The sequence below is a fragment of the Bicyclus anynana genome, chromosome 17 (genome assembly GCF_947172395.1).
Source record: "Bicyclus anynana chromosome 17, ilBicAnyn1.1, whole genome shotgun sequence".
NCBI lineage: Eukaryota > Metazoa > Arthropoda > Insecta > Lepidoptera > Nymphalidae > Bicyclus > Bicyclus anynana.
This window is the reverse complement of record NC_069099.1, coordinates 7535094-7558248: the sequence shown is the minus strand read 5'-3', so window position 1 is coordinate 7558248 and position 23155 is coordinate 7535094. Positions and strand designations below refer to the sequence as shown.

At 36.4% G+C, this 23155-nt stretch overlaps 1 protein-coding gene across 6 annotated transcripts in view; it reads right to left on the bottom strand.

The window, feature by feature from the left end:
• LOC112054240 (furin-like protease 1) overlaps nucleotides 1-23155 on the bottom strand; it is a 271513-nt gene that overhangs the window by 38985 nt on the left and 209373 nt on the right. For all 6 annotated transcript variants that reach the window (XM_052886608.1, XM_052886613.1, XM_052886610.1 and 3 more), the window contains exon 6: nucleotides 7362-7527. In XM_052886608.1, coding sequence (XP_052742568.1) covers nucleotides 7362-7527 — 166 coding nt within the window. The remainder of the gene's footprint in view (nucleotides 1-7361; nucleotides 7528-23155) is intronic.

Below are 23155 nucleotides of genomic sequence, written 5' to 3'. Positions count from 1 at the left end.
AATGGATTTTACTCTGAATTAACATATGGGCTACTTTTCATCCCGAAAAACCCGGGATTTTAGAAATAAAAAATTTACGCTGACGAAGTCGCGGGCTTCCGCTAGTTTGTTCATAAATCATTTCAAAAATACGACTAATGTGTATCAAAAATTTTTAAAATTCAACCCCTAAAGTGATGAAATAAGGGTTTACATTTCAACGCGGACGAAGTCGCGGGCGTTCGCTAGTATTTACTAATACCTATTTTTTTTTATTCTTTACAAGTTAGCCCTTGACTACAATCTCCCTTGATGGTAAGTGATGATGCAATCTAAAATGGAAGCGAACTAACTTTTTAGGAGAAGGATGAAGTTCCACACTCCTTTCGGTTTCAACCTAATTTTGTCCCCTAGCGAAGCGCATCCCTGGAAATAAACCGATGTTTGTTAGACCCGATGGAGTCAATAAAATACTCGTTATTTATCAAGCACGCTCACCCGAATACATATTGGGAATATTGTGTCCCATTTGTTCCCCTTTGGAACGACTATCGGGTTTGGGGCGCTTTTTTCAAGGCTCTATCGGTAATCTTTGCATAAAAATGGGATTTAATCCCCATGAAAACTAGTCACGTTGAATCGTATTTGTAAGTACTAGGTTCCGTAGCTTTTCGGATACTTTTGTTGTGTTTTGAAAGTTAGTTTGCTTTCGCACTGCCCTTTTTTATGTTGTCCTATTACTATTTCGAGCCGTGAGCCGTGATAGCCCAGTGGATATGACCTCTGCCTCCGATTCCGGAGGGTGTTGGTTCGAATCCGGTCCGGGTCATGCACCTCCAACTTTTCAGTTGAGTGCATTTTAAGAAATAAAATATCACGTGTCTCAATCGGTGAAGGAAAACATCGTGAGGAAACCTGCATACCAGAGAATTATCTTAATTCTCTGCGTGTGTGAAGACTGCCAATCCGCATTGGGCCAGAGTGGTGAACTATTGGCCTTACCCCTCTCATTCTGAGAGGAGACTCGAGCTCAGCAGTGAGCCGAATATGGGTTGATGACGACGATTACTATTTAGGTATTAAGTGTAAGTTTTGAGATTGCCTCGTTGGCCTAACCACTAGGCCAAGGGTTTCGAATTCTGGGTCGGGCTTTATTATACAGAATTTTTCTTTCTTCTAAGAAATTTTCAGTTATAATTATCATTCCTGAGTTGGGAAGATGTTACTCCCCATGCCTCGGATAATGCGTTAAACCATTTAATCTGACAGTGCTCATTAATGGATTATTATTAACTTGATGAGTTTGCCATCTATGAATGAATATTGTAACAGGTTTCTTGTTTCTAGTACTTATTTAGTACGTATAATTTTGGTTTGATAGAATGTGCTTGGATTGGCATAGAGCAATTTTTATGCAGGAAATTAATATTTTCAAATATTCAGCTAACGTTTGGGTCGGTTCGGTTAGTAGGTCGTGAGCCGAGTAAACCTAATATTTTACGACGCGAGTGTAAAAGGTTTTGAATTCAATTAAGCGTATAAAACTATGACACGGAAAATATTAAAATTTTTCCTTTTAAAAACCCATTCAGGAGTCGTTAAACAACCGGTAAATTTTGACAGTTGACCCTATCGAATAATTCCAGGTATTAAATTTATTCAAAACATATTTACAAAAAAATGTTTAGTTATATACAATACAGCTTGTAGATTTTTGGACAGATAACACAATATAAAGTCTACCGCTATATGAAAGCTGATTTATCACAGACATTAATAGACTATAAGTAGTTTGAAAAAACAAAAAAAAAAATATGTTTAATCAAACTAAGAAAACATAAATAAAAACTACTATAGAAAGTCGAATAACTCAACATATTTTAAAAAAATTATGTTAAAACACATGCTTACAAACAAAACAGACAAATTATAAAATAAAACTTATTCGCCTAAGGAACCTTAACAAAGAGGATCACGCACACTCAATTTTATTTTCGTTGTTACTTGTTACTAAAAAAATGTAGAAACTTCGCCCTTTTAAACGAGATAACAAGCCTATAATAATATCTGAGGGCTCCAAGGTTTTGGGATCTCATCCAAAAAGTACCTTTCGGTTTCAAGTTAATGAAGGGGCTGAGATTTAATCAATGTATAATACGTAGATTACAAAGCGGATAGAATAAGGTCAATTAACTTATTATGGGCATAGCAATTACGGTCTCATTTTCTTGGTTACAAGCGGATACGAGTACGCTTTGTAATGGTAAAATCAATGACTACATTTGACTTCATTTAGCGTTAACTTCATTGTACCCGCATAATGTTACTAAGATTTAAATAAGGAACTTAAATTGAAAATTTTAAAAGTAATTAATGAAATACATTAATAATACTATAATGTACAGTAATATTATTAAAGAAATTTTATATTTTTTTATATTTAACTAAGTACTTACTTGTATTATTATTTTTTTTAATTAATTTACCGTACCTACTTAAATATGGTAGGAGCATAGGCTGACAAACTTCAGCCTATCATCATCATTATCAAACCATGTTCGGCTCACTGCTGAGCTCGAGTCTCCTCTCAGAGTGAGAGGGGTTAGACCAATAGTCCACACCGCTGGCCCAATGCGGATTGGCAAACGTCAGCCTATACAAATATTTTTTTTTTTAAATTACAACCGACTACAAAACAAAAACGTACCCTTGAAACTAAAAAGCGAAAAAAAAGCATTATAATATTTTTTACCTACTGATTACTACTGATACTTTGAAGAAGTTCCAAGGTTGCCTGGAAGAAATCGCTACGTAGCGATAAGGCCGCCTTTTGTATTTTAATTCTGTACTATACTTTTTCTTATTATTTGTTTTTTCTTACGTCGTGGTATACAAACAAAGTTATATAAATAAATAAGGAGATGCCTCCTTTAGGAGGTGTGTTTTTTATCAAAATCAGCCCACTCAGTAAACAAAGCGTGTTCATACATTAAAAAAATATACGCGTCGGATTAATAAATTTACTGTTTTTCTCTATATATTACTAGTGCAGACTACTTATTAGTCTAAGGATAAGAGAAGAAACTTAACACCAATTATCTATTATTAGCTTAATAAGTACATTAAAATGTACATTGCAGGCCCTAATCCTAGCTACGTCATTTCACAATAAAAAAAGCATTAATGCGAATCCAATTAAAATAAACATAAAAGCACTCACACAAAGGTCTAAATAGCTATAATACGTGCACATAATTAGACGTATCTGGGTCAAAATGGGGACAACGCTCATTGCCGGCTTGCTTGCATATGCGAATAATTAATTAGAACTAAAATTGCTTTTGCTTACTTCACTTTTTTTGGCGACTGTACATATAGAAACAATTTTTTCGATCGTCATTTATTTCGATTCTGTTTCTTGCAATGAAAAGTTGGCTGTTTATGACAACGTAGAGTCGTAAGTTCTTTGTAGGATTCTACGTAACTTCAATTTTTATCCATCTTTCAAAAAGGAGGAAGATTGAAGAAAATGGATTTATGTACATATGTTGCCATGATTATTTGTTATCAAAGGTATAAATAGGTATATTACGTGCACATAATTAGACGTATCTGGGTCAAAATGGGAACAACGCTCATTGCCGGCTTGCTTGCATATGCGAATAATTAATTAGAACTAGAATTGCTTTTGCTTACTTCACTTTTTTTTGGCGACTGTACATATACAATTTTTTTGATCGTCAGTTGTTTCGATTGATTCTGTTTCTTGCAATGACAAGTTTGCTGTTTTATGACAACGTAGAGTCGTAATTTCTTTGTAGGAGATCTACGTAACTTAAATTTTTATCCATCTTTCAAAAAGGAGGACGATTGAAGGAGAAGGATTTATGTACATAAGTTGCCATAATTATTTGTTATCAAAAGTATAAATAGGTATAATACGTGCACATAATTAGACGTATCTGGGTCAAAATGGGGACAACGCTCATTGCCGGCTTGCTAGCATATGCGAATAATTATTTAGAACTAAAATTGCTTTTGCTTACTTCACTTTTTTTGGCGACTGTACAAATACAATTTTTTTGATCGTCAGTTGTTTCGATTGGTTTTGCTTCTTGCAATGAAAAGTTTGCTGTTTAATGACAACGTAGAGTCGTAAGTTCTTTGTAGGAGATCTACTTACGTAACTTAAATTTTTATCCATCTTCCAAAAAGGAGGACGATTGAAGAAGAAGGATTTATGTACATATGTTGCCATGATTATTTGTTATTAAAGGATTTATGTATTTTTGTGATTTTGAAGTCGGATGAATATTTTTGTTAAAAAGATTTTATTTTTCTGTTTTTAGTGTGTCCTAGCATAGTAAACGAAAGCGCCACATTACGGGCAATTTCGTTATTTTAATTTTAAATTTTATAATAGAAAATTAATTACCAAACCGATTTTCATGAAAATCAAATGGGACCAATCTGATATTATTCTTTCAAATAATAAAAAAAAATCAAAATTGGTTAAGAAATGACGAAGTTATGAGGTAACAAACATTAAAACCTCCTCCTTTTTTTGAAATCACTTAAAAAATACCATTACTATAAAGTAATAAATAAATTACAAGTTTTGTTAATTAAATACAATTGAAATTATATATTATATCAACCTGTGACGTCACAAACTGAAATAACGCCTGAAGCCCAATTAAGTTGTAGTGTTCGCTTTATACAAGACTAACCTACTCGACTGAACTCGGCTTAACAAGCCTTTATCCTGCGCCTTTATTTATCCCAATTTGACAGCGCCAAGTGAGTTATTAGCGATAACAACCTTTTATAGCGAATTCGAATACACTTAGACATGTTTTTTAAATAAAGTAGAAATTTACTTTTTTTAGGGTTCTGTGCACATCTTTATAATTTCCCTTATATCAGGCCCACTTTAATATACGGTGTGTATAGTAAGTGGGCGGATAATTAGAAAAGATTTTTTTTTGGGGTTTCTTTATATGCAAAGTGAGGATGAATATTTTATCGTCTATTCCATGGTGTGGAGTATCGTTATTGGTATTTTTATCCATAAAATAAGGGTTTAAAGTGCTAATTTAATCTGCGAAACTCTACACAGTGCGTGGTCCAGTCCAGTCACCGACATAGCTCAAGTCGCGAAGCTGAAGTGGCAATGGGCGGGCCACATAGTTCGAAGAGCCGATGGAAGTTGGGGTCCCAAGGTGCTGGAATGGCGAACCCGCACTGCAAGGTGCAGTGGTAGACCCCCTTCCAGGTGGACTGACGACATCAAGCGAGTCGCAGGGATTCGCTGAATGCAGGCGGCTCAGTATCGTAATGTTTGGAAGTCCCTACAAAAGGCCTATGTATATATGATAATGTCATTGTATAACAGTAAAATGTTTTTTCTTTTTTTTATTATAAAAAATTAGCCATTTACTGCGATATCGTGCGTAATGGATGCAGTCTAAGAGGGAACTGAAGGGGGTTTACTTGGTAGAGGTACAAGTTTTATTATTAATGTAATTATTACTATACGCCAAAACAATTGTCAATATGCCAGTTCTCCAGGCTTTTGGGGTCGAAATAAATTTAATTAGCAATACAGTACACACAGCACTAAAGTTTTAATGAACCTGTTTAGCGTTTGCTCAAAGTTTAGAAGCCTTGATTGCACTTTGACAACGCTAAGTGAGTTATTAGCGATAACTGACGTTCTTATACATCTGCAGTGAAGTTTGAATGTTCCCACAACTCGTGTTGGTAATACAAGTAGTACGAAAGCTAAGGCTTTATTAGTTTTCGTACTTAATTCTCTTTACTAGCTGACGCCGTGCGGTTTTGTCTACGTGGCTCCCATTCCTATAGGTATACGGGGATAATATACAGCCTATAGCCTTCCTCGATAAATGGGCTATTTAACACTGAAAGAATTTTTCAAATTGGACCAGTAGTTCCTGAGATTAGCGCGTTCAAGCAAACAAAGAAACTATTCAGCTTTATAGATATCTATACTCTATACTAATATTATAAAGAGGTAAAGTTTGTAAGTTTGTAAGTTTGTCACATTTTTTAAATGGGGTAATCTTCGGAACTACTGGTCCGATTTTAAAAATTCTTTCACCAGTAGAATGCTACATTATCGGGGAGTGCTATAGGCTATATTTTATATTGGTATCATATATATTAGCAGAGTTATCACAGTTTTTATCATACAGGTCGGACCGAAAATCCTCTTAAACAGACTTATTCGCATGCGCTGCCTTAACTATTGTGTAAAATTGAAATTAATGTATGGAAACTTTATGTATCTTTAAAAGTTCTACAAAAAAGTCCGCGACACCATATATCTATCTTCTATATATTAGCAGATATAGTACCTTTTGTGTTTTAAAAATTATTAATTTTATATACTTAGGTTTACGTCATTATTTATACAACTAAACTTTAATCCTTATTAAAATAAATTATTTAATAATCACAAGGATATTATGGAGATAAGATTTGTCCTTTACAGTATGTTAATTACTTAAATAGTTTCGGAGATAATACAAAATTTCTAAAAGACGCAGAAATTCCGCTATATGACGCCCAGCGCTTTCATTTAGGTAGTTCCCGTTCCCGTGTGAATATGGGGATCAAACATAGCCTATGACACTCGCAAATAACGTAGCTTTCTATTGGTAAAACAATTTTCCAAATCGGTCCAGTAGATCCAGAGATTACCTCCTACAACCACACGAACTTTACCTCTTTATATTATTAGCATAGAAGTCTCTATTTCTCTTGGTCATACCACCACTCTCGAAGGACTGGACCGATTTTGCTAGGTAGGTAGGTAGGTAGGTAGGTAGGTAGGTTAGTGGTAGGATGGGGGTAGGGTGTAGGTAAGGTAGGGGTAGGGTAGGAGTAGGTTTGGGGTAGGGTAGGGGTAGGGTGGGGGTAGAGGTAGGGTAGGGTAGGGTAGGGTAGGGGTAGGGTAGATGTAGGGGTAGGGTTGGAGTAGTGGTAGGGTAGGGGTAGTAGTAAAGTTGACATCGAAATTTACGCGGACGAAGTCGCGGGCGTCCGCTAGTCTCTGTATATATAAAAGGCAACCATTACTGAACTGGACGGATTTCGATGATTTCCCAATATTCACCCTCTAAACGGAAATCCCGCGGGATAGAATTTTGGCTGGTGGGAGGCTACGGCCGTGAATACCACCCTACCGACAGAGACGATTTAGCGTTCCGGTACGATGCCGTGTAGAAATCGAAAGGGGTGTGGATTTTCATCCTCCTCCTAACCTTCATCTTAGATTGCATCATTACTTACCATCAGGTGAGATTGTCCAGGGCTAACTTGTAAAGAATAAAAAAAATTGTAGAAAAATACTTTACCTCCAACACTGGCTTGGAAGGCGACACCAACGGCGCACAGCGAGTTGTTGGCAGTGGCGGCGACCTCCCCCGCGCACCGCGTGCCGTGGCGATTGGAGTCGATCATGTCGTAGCGCGGCTGCGGGTCCGAGTCGTACGAGTTCACGTCGTACGACGCCATCGGGTCCTGTGGGAAACATGCATGACGGTCAAAGACAATGTAGAAGCCAGTTAGCAGTGGCGCGCACTTCATAGATGCAAAAATTCACTGCCCTAAGGACTCAATACAAAACTATGTTGAACCACAGAATACATAGTTGGATAAGGAATTTTTTTAATCATTACTTATAGTGCATACCCTAGTTAAAAACTTTGTGCACGCCACTGACAGTCAGACACTGCACGAGTGGCGTGACAAGTAGCGAGGTTTGCTCGTCCTGCTGCTTATCATGCCGCTGGTCCTGCATATTCTATCGATTTTAGCGCGAGTCAAAGGACCGGCTATAAGAGCGGCACTACGAATGTGACTGGGCACAATAAAATCGCGCCGTTGCAAGACAGTGCTTCAAAAAAAAAGGATACAGCCGAACCTCCTGCTTTATAGCCCAATCAGAAACTGCACGAGTGGCGTGACAAGTAGCGAGGATTGCTCGTCCTGCTGCGTATCACGCGCTCGTCCTGCATTCTATCGATTTTTAGCGCGAGTCAAAGGACCGGCTATAAGAGCGGGAATATGAATTTGAGTGACTAGCTACAATGTAATCGGGCCGTCACAATCGATGTGCGCAAAACAGTGCTTCAAAAAAAAATACAGCCGAAAATGTAATTATTTACATTACTTTTACGAAAACATAATACTACATTAAGATATAACATCACTCCAAACATCAACCGAACATAGGACGTTTTTAGTACGGTAAAGAGGACGCAAGCAGCTTCGTGAAAATTTAACAAATAAACTTTCGCATTTTGATGGATAAATAAATAAACGAATAAAATAAATATAAAAGTTAAACATAACACATTATTTTTCAGTATGAAGAATTTATAGGTTTTGCCGGGACGTTGATCGACTTATACGGCCAATCCGGTCCAGTACATCGATACGTAGATTTTATAGTATTTTTATTCGCGAAAATAAATTACGTCAACCAAAACGAAGAGCTAAGAGAAGTCTGTAAATATATAGCTCTTAATTTCCATTAGTCGGCTCTGAGAGACTTTGCGGTTACATCTTGTTGGTGTCTGAACTAAATTAATTTTGTAGACAAAATCTTATTAGGATTTGTTGTTATTACGAGATGGTATAAGACGTCTGTGGATCTGTGGATACACTGTCTGAGTTACGAGTATCTTGGTGAGAGATTACACGTTTCGTTTGAGGAGTTGGTTTCTTAAATTATCCGCTCTTGGATTATGACGCGAGTATACTAAAGTGGGCGGATAATTGTGCCTCTGAGTATATATTATCTACTTATACTCTATCGTCACTTAACATCAGATAATCGCAGTAAAGGGTTAACTTCTTATTCAATAACTTCACTCACACTTTTATATAACTACCCTATAATGATTATTCTTGGTATTTATCCTCTTCTGTTTGTTAATTACTTTTGTTCCTAAATATTGTATTATGTAATAATAACCAGTGCACAGTAAAACCAACTGTGGTTTGTGTTGCACTCTGGTTAGGCTTAATTTAAATGTGTTTTTTGTTGAATAATAAATAAATAAAAAAAACTTAACAATCCAATCAGACGATCCACTTGATTTTGTATTTTTTTCTTGTATTTTTTTTTATTCTTTAGGTACAAGTTAGCCCTTGACTACAATCTCACATGATGGTAAGTAATGATGCAATGTAAGATAGAAGCGGGCTACTTTTGTTAAGAGTTGGATGAAAATCCACACCCCTTGCGGTTTCAAAATAAACTAAAAATCTTTAATCGTAATTAGATGAAAATTTACAATTTTTTAGCTTCCATATACAATGTGATATTTTTTATTAAATGCAGTATAGCCTTTTGCAAGTCTTTTTTCAAACACACAACAAAATAACACATTTCATTTTTTTAGTCAACTTCATAATTTCCAATTATGTAAGAATAAGAATTGTTAATTTGAATAACTCAGTACAGAATTACAATGATGTCCGGGCCCCTAAACTAGGTAAGCCCATGTCTTAAAGGCTAGTGACTTCCCTAGGTACATAAGCATAGGTACAATCACATAAATGATGTAATAAACATAAAATATCCAAATAGTTAGAATTTTTAAAAGAAGACTAATAAAAATACCAAAACAAGAACAAAAGAAGTTTGTTAGTGTAGTGTATTTTTACACTATACCTATATTACAGCCTTTCTTGATAAGTACTGTTTACTAACAAACAAATTAAAAATGAGGGTATAAATCACTAGTCATTTCACACCTAATAATAACTAAAATTAACTTGTTCATAAACTAATGAAAATAAATTTTATTAATAAGCTTAAACAATTAAATATGGTTTATGTATTTTATATAACATTGTAAAAACAAACCATACATTTTTTAAAATGAATAAGTTATGAAATGACAGGCGTTTTCTACCTTCATTTCTAATTTCTTTGTTGGTAAACAGTACTCATCAAGAAAGGCTGTAATATAGGTGTGTTCGTTTATGACACGCTGTCGGATAGGTACAGAGTATTCAAGACTGTTATCGCCGTTTAGTGTTGTAAATAGTAGTCTGTGACGGATATGACGTCGCTCGATCTCGTGTTGGCTTCAGTGTGCTCGTGGCGTTCGAGCCGTCCACATCTCTTGTTGTGTAATTCTTTATGGATTACTTGGGATAGGCGGGGAGAGTGACTTGAGTGGAAAAGGGGAGTGTTTGATATCAGTCAAAGGTACCTTTAACCCTACACACATCGTTCACAAGTACGTAACTTCACTCAAGGTCATTCTCTGCCATTCTAGGGTCTTATTTTGGTTACAGTTTGATTTGTTAATTAAGTTGTCCTGACAAGTGTTGTGAATCATAACCTTTGTTCGACATTAGTTTTCTTATATTTGTAATCACCTTTGAGTCCTATAATAAGACTAAAAATAACAGAAGCGAATTCCAGAGAATTCATAATTTCGTGGATTTACACATAATATCATGTCATACTGAACAAATAATTGGATCCGTAATTATTATTATTAAATGAATAATACAATCTACATAGTATTGATATGTATGATTATTATCTGGTAACCGATAATAATCTACTTAATTTTATAGTTAACAATAGCAAACAATAGTAATTAGCGAATTAATACGATCCACTAACTCACATTAACATCGCTTAACTGTGGTAGTATAAAGTAAATATCATTACCCACGGCAATACTACCAGACACGAAACTATGTTTGAACAAGGATACAAAATGATAATAGTTAAATCCGAATTAGCGGTAGCGTATAATAATAACCATTAGGTATACCAGACCTGCTTCCAACAAATATTATAAACAAAAAAGTGTGTGGGTGGATGGTTTAAATACTCTTAAACGCCACGACTACTGAACCTATTTCGTTATCAACCCATATTCGGCTCACTGCTGAGCTCGAGTCTGCTCTTAGAATGAGAGGGGCTAAGCCAATAGTCCACCACGCTGGCCCAATACGGATTGGCAGAGAATTAGGAAAATTCTCTGGTATGCAGGTTTCCTCACGATGTTTTCCTTCACCGTTTGAGACAGGTGATATTTAATTTCGTAAAATGCACACAAATGAAAAGTTGGAGGTGCATGTCCCGGACCGGATTCGAACCCACACTCCGGAATCGGAGAAAGAGGTCATATCCACAGGGCTATCATGGTTCAACGGCTTTGAACAAGGATACGAAATGTTAATAGTTAAATCCAAATTAGCGTTAGCGTATAATAATAACCATTATCATTATGTATACCAGACCTGCTTCCAAAAAATATTTAAACACGAGAATCTATGTGGGTGGATGGTTGGAATACTCTTTAACGAAACAACTACTGAACCTATTTACTTAACTAAAATTAAGTTACTTAGCTAAAGTTCAGATAAATTAAACCCTGGATTACCAAAAGCTATAGTTTCCGTGGCATTTTTCAAAAACTGCACGGACGAAGTCGCGGGCATCAGTTAGAAATTTAGGAAGTCGCCTACCGAATCTAACTGTTTGGTATTATACTAACTTCTTCTAAACTAAACAACGAATTTTAAAAGGCTTTTCATCGCCATGAAGATAATTATTACCTGAATGCTAATTGCAATTAAGCATCCAAACTTAACTTATTATAAACGCGAAAGTCTGTATGTTACCTTTTCACGGCTAAACTGCTTAAACGATTTTGATAAATTTTGGTAAAGAGATAAATTGGACATGAGCTACTTTTTATTCTGGAAAAATCTCATGGATCCCGCGGGATTTCTGTCAAACAAATTTCACGCAAAAGTAGCTCCTTCCGCGCGCTATAAATAGGTACTTTCTAAGACGTCGTATGACAGCATATGTACTTACTAGAAAAAATTGTCTTTCCTACATTCCGTGAAAATGCCAAATTATCATTATATGGGCAAATTATTGAAATAATGGAGAAATCATCCAATTCCTATCCAATAATAAGTTACCTAATAATTCCCAGGACAGTCGAAATAATCCGGCCAATCGGCAGTTAGTTCACAGATTACCGTATTACACGCATAACAGTAAATACACACATTAATAAAGTCCATCAATACGGCCCGACTGCGTGGTTATTGGCATCCAATGCAAATATTATTGCCAATGCCAATAATTCGGAGCGCATAACTATGTATCAACAAGTACATACAAATAAATCTACAAAATTTACACGTTCATACGTTCGTATAGTGACAAAGTGTAACGGAAATTTACCGTAACGCCAGCCACACACGGTCAAATATACCGTCAAGTTGCGTTCATCATTACCAACCCATATCTTGAACACGAGTCTCAGATTAAGAGGGGTCAGTCTAATAGCCCACCACGCTGGCCCAATGCGGATTGGTAGAAAGCCCGCCAACCCGCATTGGGACAGCGTGATGGTTCTAAGCTCCACATGACAGCCTTCGTGGCGCAGTGGCGTGCGCGGTGGATTGACAAGACGGACGTCCTGGGTTCGATCCCCAGCTGGGCTGATTGAGGCTTTCTTAATTGGTCCAGGTTTGGCTGGTGGAAGGCTTTGGCCGTGGCATAGTTACCGCCCTAACGACAAAGACGTACCGCCAAACGATTTAGCGTTCCGTGGATTTTCATCGTCTTCCTAACAAGTTAGCCTGCTTCCATCTTAGGTTGCATCATCACTTACCATCAGGTGAGATTGTAATCAAGGGCTAACTTGTAAAGAATAAAAAAAAGGAAAATTTCCTCTCTTGAAGGCAGGAGGCTTGTTGTGGGCTATTCGAACAGGCTGATGACAATATCCAGATAATAAAATTCCTAATTCGTGACCAAAATAGGTAGGTCTCACTGGCCAAATGAATCTCCCTAATCATAGGCATGAGACGAATCTGGTTTGCTTGCATAATTAATCCACTGATTGGTCTGTTACTAATAATATTACCATGACCACGTATTATGCAAATTTGTGATGAGATTATGATAGAACTAACTTATTTCAAAAGTAAATCAGATGAGTGGAACAGCTACTGCTTATTTTGAATTCAAACTTACTTAATATGTTGATGCTTTTATAGAATAAGTTTAAGTAGTGTAAGTTGTTGTAAGTTTTAACGATTAAAAATTAACGTTTGACTTAATTCACGCAATTTTATTTATACTACTTCCTTGGTATGTCCTAATTGTTACGAAGAAAAATGCTAATTTATTATTACATTGACATCCATTGATTAATAATGTATTAGTTGATTATCAAAACTTACTTTTTTCTCTCTTAAGTATATAGAGAGGCTTCTGAATCTTCATATGAGGCACTACAAAGAATTTATAGCACTGCAAGCTTGCATTTTCCTAATACAAAAACCAAACCAACTAAAATATCCACTCACGGTTAAACAACTCATTGCGCGAGACAATGATCAATTAATACCAACAGAACAGGAGATTTTTTCACTAATAAGAACATGACAAAACTGCCAAAACGATTGTACAAACAACAGAACATGACAGCAACGCAAAGCCACGCCACCGTATATGACAACGCTCAGCGAATACGGATTAAAAGCATGACAGATAGCCTAGCCCCGAAAGATAAAAGGCCGTTTATACAGCCATTCGAGCAGCACATATCGTAATGCCCACTGGCCTAATTACCCGCTTTTTCCGAACCATCATACGGGGAGATAACAGCCCGACGAGAGATGAATCGTGTAATTTCAAACTCGGCCGGCTTTGTTCGTTAATGTCGCACTGGAAACTTACAAAGCGTTTTAAACGCGCTTTAAACACACGCCATATCGTCTCGGTATACGTTAATCACGTGAAATACGGCGCTATCTAAGCTATAAACGGCCCGGTTGGCTAGAATTCAACTGTGCAATAACTCGCCTAGAGCCAGAGTAGGCAGCAATTTTTCATTGGATTTACTTTACGATCATCATCATCATCATCATCGTCATATCAGCCGATGGTCCACTGCAGGACATAAGCCTTTTGTAAGGACTTTCAAACATCACGATACTGAGCCTGCATCCAGCGAATCCCTGCGACTCGCTTGATGTCGTCAGTCCACCTGGTAGGGGGTCGACCAACACTGCGCATATAGTGCGGGTTCGCCATTCCAGCACTTTGGGACCCCAACGTCCATCGGCTCTTCGAACTATGTGCCCCGCCCATTACCACTTCAGCTTCGCAACTCGTTGAGCTATGTCGGTGTCTTTGGTTCTTCTGCGGATCTCCTCTTTTCTGATTCGATCACGCAGAGATACTCCGAGTATAGCTCGTTCCATCGCCCGCTGTGTGACTCTAAGCCTTCTTATGAGGCCCTCACTGGTAACACGCACTGTTCGAAGACTTCTGTCTTCAGGCACTGTGGAATTTCGGACGAAAAGATGTCGCGAAGTTTCCCGAATGCAGCCCAGCCGAGTTGGATTCGGCAGTTCACCTCTTTCTCTCGAACGTACCTAACTAGATAGTCCTAGGTATATGTATTCGTCTACAATCTCGAAATTGTACTTTACGATACATTACTTTAATAAGCATATCGAAAATCCAAGCATTAGTATATAAGTAAAAAAGTTGTTTATTGGTTTAAAATAATAAATAAATAAAAAGAGCCTTTTATTTTCTAATTAGATCTTACAATTAAGTACGTTATACCTACTAAGAAAATTTTAAACAAACGATATATTTACAATGCACCATATTTATATTTCTACTATTAGGTGAAGGTCTCTCCCAAGAATTGGCATTTTTCTCTAACTTGGGTAATTCGTTTCCAGGCTGGATCGCAATAGAAACAAATTGGTTTTAAATAATGGGAAATAATTAAAGAGTTTACAATAAACTATCGATTGTATATCCGTTTATTGAGAATTTCTCAGCGAAAGAATTTTGCTAAATAGTTTCAAGATAATTTGCTGAAATTTTCGCCATTATCTAATAGAAAAATCCAAAGCTTTGACACTTTATCAGTCTTGGCAAACGTGAACGGATACAATGTATTGTATTTATTTTGAAAGTTTTTACATTGACATTGTTTTATTTTTATTCTAGTACTTATTAATGGTTAATATATATTTAAAGTATTAATTTTTTTGTTTTTTTTATTCTTTACATGTTAGCCCTTGACTACAATCTCACCTGACGGTAAGTGCTCAATGTAAGATGGAAGCGGGCTAACTTGTGGAAGAAAGTCCACACCTGTTTCGGTTTCTACACAACATCGTACCGAAACGCTAAATGTCTTGGTGGTATGCCTTGCCGGTAGAGTGTTAACTAGCTACGGCCGATGCCTCCCACCAGCCAGACTTGGATCAATTAAGAAAACCTCAATCGGCCCAGCCTAACCCAGGACCTCCATCTTGTAAATCCACCGCGCATACCACTGTTCCACGGAGGCCGTCAAATTCTATTGTGCCAAAAAATTAAAAAGAGACTTAGAAGACTGACTCTATTGTAATTACCGTAGTGTACTTACGTATTATAACTTTATTTTTTATACCCAAAGTAAAATATTTTATCTATATACTAACGGTACGAGTATTAAACTCAAATCACACCAGTTTTGCATATTCCAACATCATAACTAAAACAGAACAAGCCTGAACATCGGCGATATATTGCTCGCTTCGAGCCCACATATTATATCATATATCTCCCACGACAATACGGTTTTCGTAACAGCTGTATCTCCGTCTACTAAATCTGCACAAATTGCAATTCCGCTTGAGCGACTTTGTTCATGACTGTCACCCCGACTTCCGACTGGGGACGCCCGGTTATTTATCGAACGCTTGCAGTGGGAACGAAGAAAGATTTGTACAGACAGACAGGCCCCTTTGACAACTGCCCAGTTTGCTGTGCACAGCGACTTTGAAATGTCAGCTCTTAACTGTTTTATTTTTAGACTGTTTGTTGTCTCATTAAGGGAATTTACTCTAAAAGGACTTTTAGTTGTATATTTGTGTTATATTTATTAATGAGTGGAGACTGAGGTTTCATCCGCGTATTTTATATTCTCTTGAGAATATGGGGATAAAAAACAGCCTATATTACTCACTGATAATTTAGCTTAGGTTCGCTGATAATGTAGATTTAGGCTTAAAAGCGTAACAAAGGAAGATAACCTAACCAAATCCTTTTCACATTCATAATGTATAATAGTATGTTTGTATAGATATTAAAGACCTTTCTATTTTAAGATAATACTGACATGGAAAAAAAATGGATGTTTGTTATTAGCATTGCTTCAAATCAAATTCAAGGCATGATTACAAAAATATACTGTAGGTACCTCTACCTTAAAAAAGGTATAGTACACCTAAGTATGTAGCGCGTACTGAAAGACATGATTGCCCAGTGGATATGACCTCTCCCTTCGATTCGGAGAGCGTAGGTTCAAATCCGGTCCGAGGCATGCACCTCAAACTTTTCTGTTATGTGCATTTTAAGAAATTAAATATCACGTGTCTATGAAGAAACCTGCATACCAGAGAATTTTCTTAATTCTCTATACGTGTGTGAAGCCAATTGGGCCAGCGTAGTGGACTAAGGCCTAACCCCTCTTATTCTGAGAGAAAACTCGTGCCCAACAGTGAGCCGCACATGGGTTGTTAATGATAACTATACCTATTTAATTTAAAATGATCGTTGAGTCGAAAAGCAGGTAACACGTCGATATAAAGTCCAAGTAAATGGACTCACTATAAATCAATAGCGCTAAAGGGATGCTGCAGCGACGTTGTTGAATAATAAATAGCCCGAATAGCCTTCTACTAATAGCTGGTTGTATCTGGGAAAGCACTTTAAGCGGTTTGTCCCGTTTACTATCATTAATACATGATGATATTTAACACGAGGTAAAATTAACTGGAGTGTAATCAATCTAGATTGAAGTCAAAGTGGTTAAACAGTAATTATTATTGAAATTTAACGTTTTTTTTTTTAACTGTTAAATGAACTTTTTTTTTTATTCTTTACAAGTTAGCCCTTGACTACAATCTCACCTGATGGTAAGTGATGATGTAATCTAAGATGAAAGCGGGCTAACTTGTTAGAAGGATGAAAATCCACACTCCTTTCGGTTTCTACACGACATCGTACCGGAACGCTAAATCGCTTGGCGGTACGTCTTTGTCGATAGGGTGGTAACTAGCCACGGCCGAAGCCTCCCACCAGCTACCAATTTTGTGCTACCAACATTGTTGGACCAATTAAGAAAACTTCAATCGGCCCAGCCGGGGATCGAACCAAGGACCTCCGTCATTAAATCCACCGCGCATACCACTGCGCCACGGAGGCCGTCAAAACTGATAATTGAACAGTTGACAACTGACAGTTAAACTACTGTCGTAATCACGTCTAGGAGTGCGTTTACCTTCGTGGACATGGCTAGTTAGTAATAATAAAAAACAAAGCCAAAATATACAAGGAACCCTCCTATTGGACTATGGAACCCTAAAAATGGCAAAAATATTAATTTATTTAATACTAGTGAACGCCCCCGCAAATTCACCCGCGTAGTTTCCATTTCTATGCCTTATTTTTGTCAAGGGGGGAAATCTCTTTATGAGATACCCGACTTACTGGGGGAGAAAACGGGTTATGTGGAATTTACCACTAAAACCTCGGTGGCCACCCTCAGTGCAATTTGGTAGACTCCAGGACCTCACTAAAACTCGCTACTACTCCATTCCTATGTCTACGTTAATTATTAATAGTGTAACTTAGCTTTGGTGAAAGTATTTTGAAATCGTTGAAGAAACAAATTAAATATTCACATTCGTGTTAATAATATTAGTTACATAATATTAGTGATAGCCCAGTGGATTTGACCTCTGCCTCCGATATCGGAGGGTGTGGGTTCGAATCCGGTCCGGGGCATGCACCTCCAACTTTTCAGTTGTGTGCATTTTAAGACATTAAATGTCACGTGTCTCAAACGGTGAAGGCAAAACATCGTGAGGGAACCTGCATACCAGAGAATTTTCTTAATTCTCTGCGTATGTGAAGTCTGCCAATCCGCTTTGGGCCAGCGTGGTGGACTATTGGCCTAACCCCTCTCATTCTGAGAGGAGACTCGAGCTCAGCAGTGAGCCGAATATGGGTTGACAACTAAGATACTTTTTAAAATATATACGTTTTATAGTCTTACATATCTTTCAACGTTGTATAGTCTTGCATATCGTTATATATCCGTAGTTTTGATATACTTGCATATCAAATAACGGACAAGCCGAGTGAGGCGTGGAAGCTTTTGTGCACGTTACATATTGTTACAAAATGAGCAAGCCACTTTGTAACGTGTTACGTCATATGAAAATGTTACAGGTCGCCGCCTTAACATGAGAATTTCACGCTATAATAGATCAATAGATTCCTTGCATATACTCGTAGTAGGTACGAGATCCGACATAAGAAATATATATATTTTTTTTTTATTCTTTACAAGTAAGCCCTTGACTACAATCTCACCTGATGGTAAGTGATGATGCAGCATATATTCCCCTTAGCTGTTATTTAATTGGGATAAGAAATAAATGATGGAAAATATTCACATTGACACATTACACATAGGTTGCTTAGTTAAATTGCGCTCGAACAGCATTAAATCTTTTTTTTTATTTACTTATCTCCTTCCCTTACTTGTTAATTACAAAATATCGTACACTAGACACTAATTAATAGAATACATATACCCAAGAGAATTGAAAAAGTAAAGGTTGCCTGCTTTCACACTGCAACTGTGGGGTTACCAGTTATAAAAAGTTCAGTAATGTTATTTATATACCCTCATCAGTTATTTTGTCTAATATGTCAAACGAAAGCTTGTCAAATTTTATGCTTAATTTATCTGTATTAGATTGTCTTTGATTTAGTTCATGGTTTCCTAGATTTTGTGTGAAAAATGTGTTTGGCCGCAATTTAACTAGGCAAACTGTTTGCAATGTGTCAATATAAACATTATCTATAATTCAAAATTCAAAATTCAAAATTCAAAATTCATTTATTTCAAGTAGGCTCAGTTTACAAGCACTTTTGACACGTCAGTTGACTATTTGTAAAGATTCTACCACCGGTTCGGAAGGCAGGTTCTGCTGAGAAGATACCGGCAAGAAACTCAACAGTTGCTCTTTTGAAAAAGTCATACAGTATTACAATTTACATTTGATAACAATTAAATTACAATTTCTTATAGTTTTATTTCCTGTGTGAAGGTGGAAGCTGATCCAATGGCCTCCAAGCACCTTTGTCGTTAAGGAACTCATCAATAGTGTAGTAACCTCGACTAAGTAAATGTTTTTTAACACATTGCTTAAAGTTGTGCATTGGCAAGTCCATCACAGTCTTGGGGATCTTGTTATAGAAGAGTACACCCAAACCCACAAAAGATTTTTTAACTCTTTGGAGACGATATGCAGAAATAACTAACTTATGCCCGTGTCTAGTAAGACGTGGGTTTACATCTCCTTTTCGTTTGTACAAATTAATATTTTGTCTCACATAAACTATACTGTTATATATATACTGACAGGCTACTGTTAAAATGCCTATTTCTTTAAACTTTTGACGAAGGGACTCGCGTGATTTTAGTTGATATATTGCTCGAATTGCTCTTTTTTGAAGTACAAATATAGAATGTATATCAGCAGCCTTGCCCCACAACAAAATACCGTAAGACATTACGCTGTGAAAGTACGCAAAATAAACAAGTCTAGCTGTGTCAACATCAGTAAACTGTCTTATTTTTCTCACTGCAAAAGCAGCTGAGCTGAGTTTACCTGACAGTTTTTCTATATGAGCACCCCACTGAAGTTTAGAATCCAAGGTCACTCCCAGGAAAACTGTGGAATTCTCTATTTCTAGTGTTTCACCATTGATCATTATAGACTTATCTAATTTTATAACATTTGGTAATGAAAACTCAATACATTTAGTTTTCTTTGCATTTAAAAGTAAGTTGTTAACAGTGAACCAATGCGACACATGCGATATGGCACGGTTTACATCGTCGGAATTATCTTTACTTCTGTCACTCTTAAAAATTAGGGATGTGTCGTCAGCAAACAGTACTATCTCACAGATGCCGCTAACATGGTGTGGTAAATCGTTTATGTACACTAGGAATAGAAAAGGACCCAGAATTGAACCCTGTGGGACGCCCATTGTGTTAGAAAAACCGCGAGACTTTGAATCATTTATGCATACCTTTTGTGTTCTATCACTAAGATAAGAGGCGATGAGATCGAGTGCAACACTTTTTATGCCATAGTGGCTTAACTTAAGTAAAAGAATGTTATGGTCAACACAATCGAATGCTTTGGACAAATCACAAAATACACCAATAGCATTCTTAGCATTTTCCCATGCATCATATATATGTTTTAAAAGTTTAGCACCTGCATCAGTTGTACTGCGACCTTTAGTAAAACCATACTGTTCAGGGTGAAATAAATTATTTAAATTAAAATGACTTAAAAGTTGATTTAAAATGATTTTTTCAAAAACCTTACTAAGTGTTGGCAGTATTGTAATTGGTCTATAATTATTAACATCAGTTTTGTCACCTGATTTAAAAAGTGGTAACAGTTTGCCATGTTTCATTAGGTTCGGAAAGATACCCAAATCCACGCATTCATTAAAAATAATAGCTAAGTGGGGAGCAATGACATCAATGATGTTAGATATTACTTTCACTGACATGCCCCACATGTCTCCAGTTCTTTTTAATTTTAACAGTTTAAAAGTTTTTTTAATGTCTGATACAGTTATATGATGAAATTCAAAAAGAACGTTGCACTCTTTAACATGGCCTCTTAATATCCTCTGGGCTTCCGTAGCAGAAGAGTCCAGTGAATCTGTTAACAAGATAGGAACATTCTGGAAAAATTCAAAGGCATTAACAACCTCGTTATCGGTGTTTATCTTTTTATCATTGACAATTAATTCAAAACTCATATCACGTGGTCTAATTTTGCCTGATTCTTTATTAATTATGTTCCAGGTTGTTTGTACCTTGTTTTCAGATTTTATTATTCTATCTTTGATGTGTAATGATTTTGCAAGAATACAAACACGTTTGAAAATTTTTGAATAGTTTTTTACATGTTCTAAATATGTTCGCGTTTGATTATACTGTTTCTCCTCGTACAACTCGTACAATCTGTCTCTACTTTTGTAAATGCCTACAGTAGCCCATTCGCTAAACTTTAATTTTTGAGTAACATTAATACGTTTAAAGTTAAAAATTTTACAAAACTCTTTGTCTATTGTCTTGAACAGCGTACCAAATAGCCTGTCTGGGTGACTATTTTCAAATGAAAGACTTGGAATTTTTGAAGAAATTATGCTTTTAAATCGCTCTAATTTACCTTCAGTTATCGGCCTATACTTGAACCATTGGTTGCTATTGGATTTATTGTTTAAAATAGTTATTATTTGACCACTGTGATCAGAGCCTAATTTATTTATTATCATCTTTTTTTCAATCACACAATTGTAAAATATATTATCCAGACATGTCCCTGAAGTAGCCGTTATCCTAGTAGGTTCATTAAAAGCATGAGTCAAATCAAAACATTTGAATAAGTTAAGAAATCTAACAGACTTTGAGTTTTCTGTTAGAATATCAACATTAAAATCGCCACAAATCAGTATTTGTTTGGAAGATGTGCACAAACGTCTCATTACATCCTCCATTACCTCTTCAAATTGATCAAAGTCAGCAGGAGGGGGTCGGTACACGCATACTATAACAATTCGTTCCAACTCCACACAAGATAGTTCAACAATGCATTCCACAGAAAGACTAACTATGTCTTTTCTATCCTTGTATTTTAGGTTATTAAGTAAAAGTATTAAAGAGCCACCATGTCCAGCCCTTCTGGAGAATACACTTGACAATGAAAAATTTTTAATATCAAGTACTGATAGTTGTGACTTTGTGAGCCAGTGTTCCGTAATACATAAGATGTGTATATTGAATTTCTCTACAAATAGTTCAACTTCTAATTCTTCTAATTTATTTCATAACACTAATAATTAATAATCGTGATAGCCCAGTGAAAATGACGAAGTGAGTTGTGGGTTCGAATACGGTCAGGGGCATGCACCTACAACTTTTCAGTTGTGTGCATTTTAAGAAGTTAAATATCACGTGTATCAAACGGTGAAGAAAAACATCGTGAGGAAACCTGCCAATCCGCATTGGGCCAACGTGGTGGACTATTGGCCTAACCCCTCTGATTCTGAGAGGAGACTCGAGCTCAGCAGTGAGTCGAGTATGGGTTTATAATGATGATGATGACTAATTAATAATAGATGAGAGTATATATTTTTAATACCGGATCTTAGACTAGCTGCGTCCTGGCATGCTTTCAACCACGACGGATACTTAATTGAAAGTCCACTTACGTTATTAGTATCGATGCTGGTATAATATCTGATTGACTGCTAAGTGATTGGTTCATTAACTGCTAATGGATGGCGCTAATTAATCTGATTACGTTTGTTTACAGGCTCCGTGTTTTTTTTTAATTAGTGACCCAAATCTATATGGTGCGTAGAATATTTTATTAATTTAGTAATTAAAGAGGCTATTTGTAAAGTAATATTTAAATTTTGCAGTTCCTAAATATTATGCATAATAAGACGATACTCAATCACGAGAAAAAGAATTAATTTATACGTATACCTGCCTAGTATATGTTTATATAACTTTTAAATTAAGTAGTGCATTTATTTTCTACTTACCTATCTACCCCAATATTATAAAGAGGTAAAATTTGTGAGGTTTAAGGGGGTAGTCTCTGAATCTGCTGAACTTATTCTGACACATAATTTCACTTATTGAAAGCTACATTATAGGATTTTATTATTATCAGGTTAAGTCACTCACTGGACTCCCTGTAACAACAGCCATTAGAAAAGCTGAGGACCGGACTGTGTGGAGGGGAATCGTTAACAACGCATCGAAGGGACTGCAGTGCGGACACGACCTTCAGCAATGAAGAATGCGACCAAGAAGAGAAGAGATTATAGGATAGGAACTATGCGAAAAAAACCATAATATGTCTGATAGTTCTTACATAATTCGGACGTATTATTTACATAATTTGCTACTTTGGACTTATATAATTTGCTACTTATGATTTATATTATTTGCTG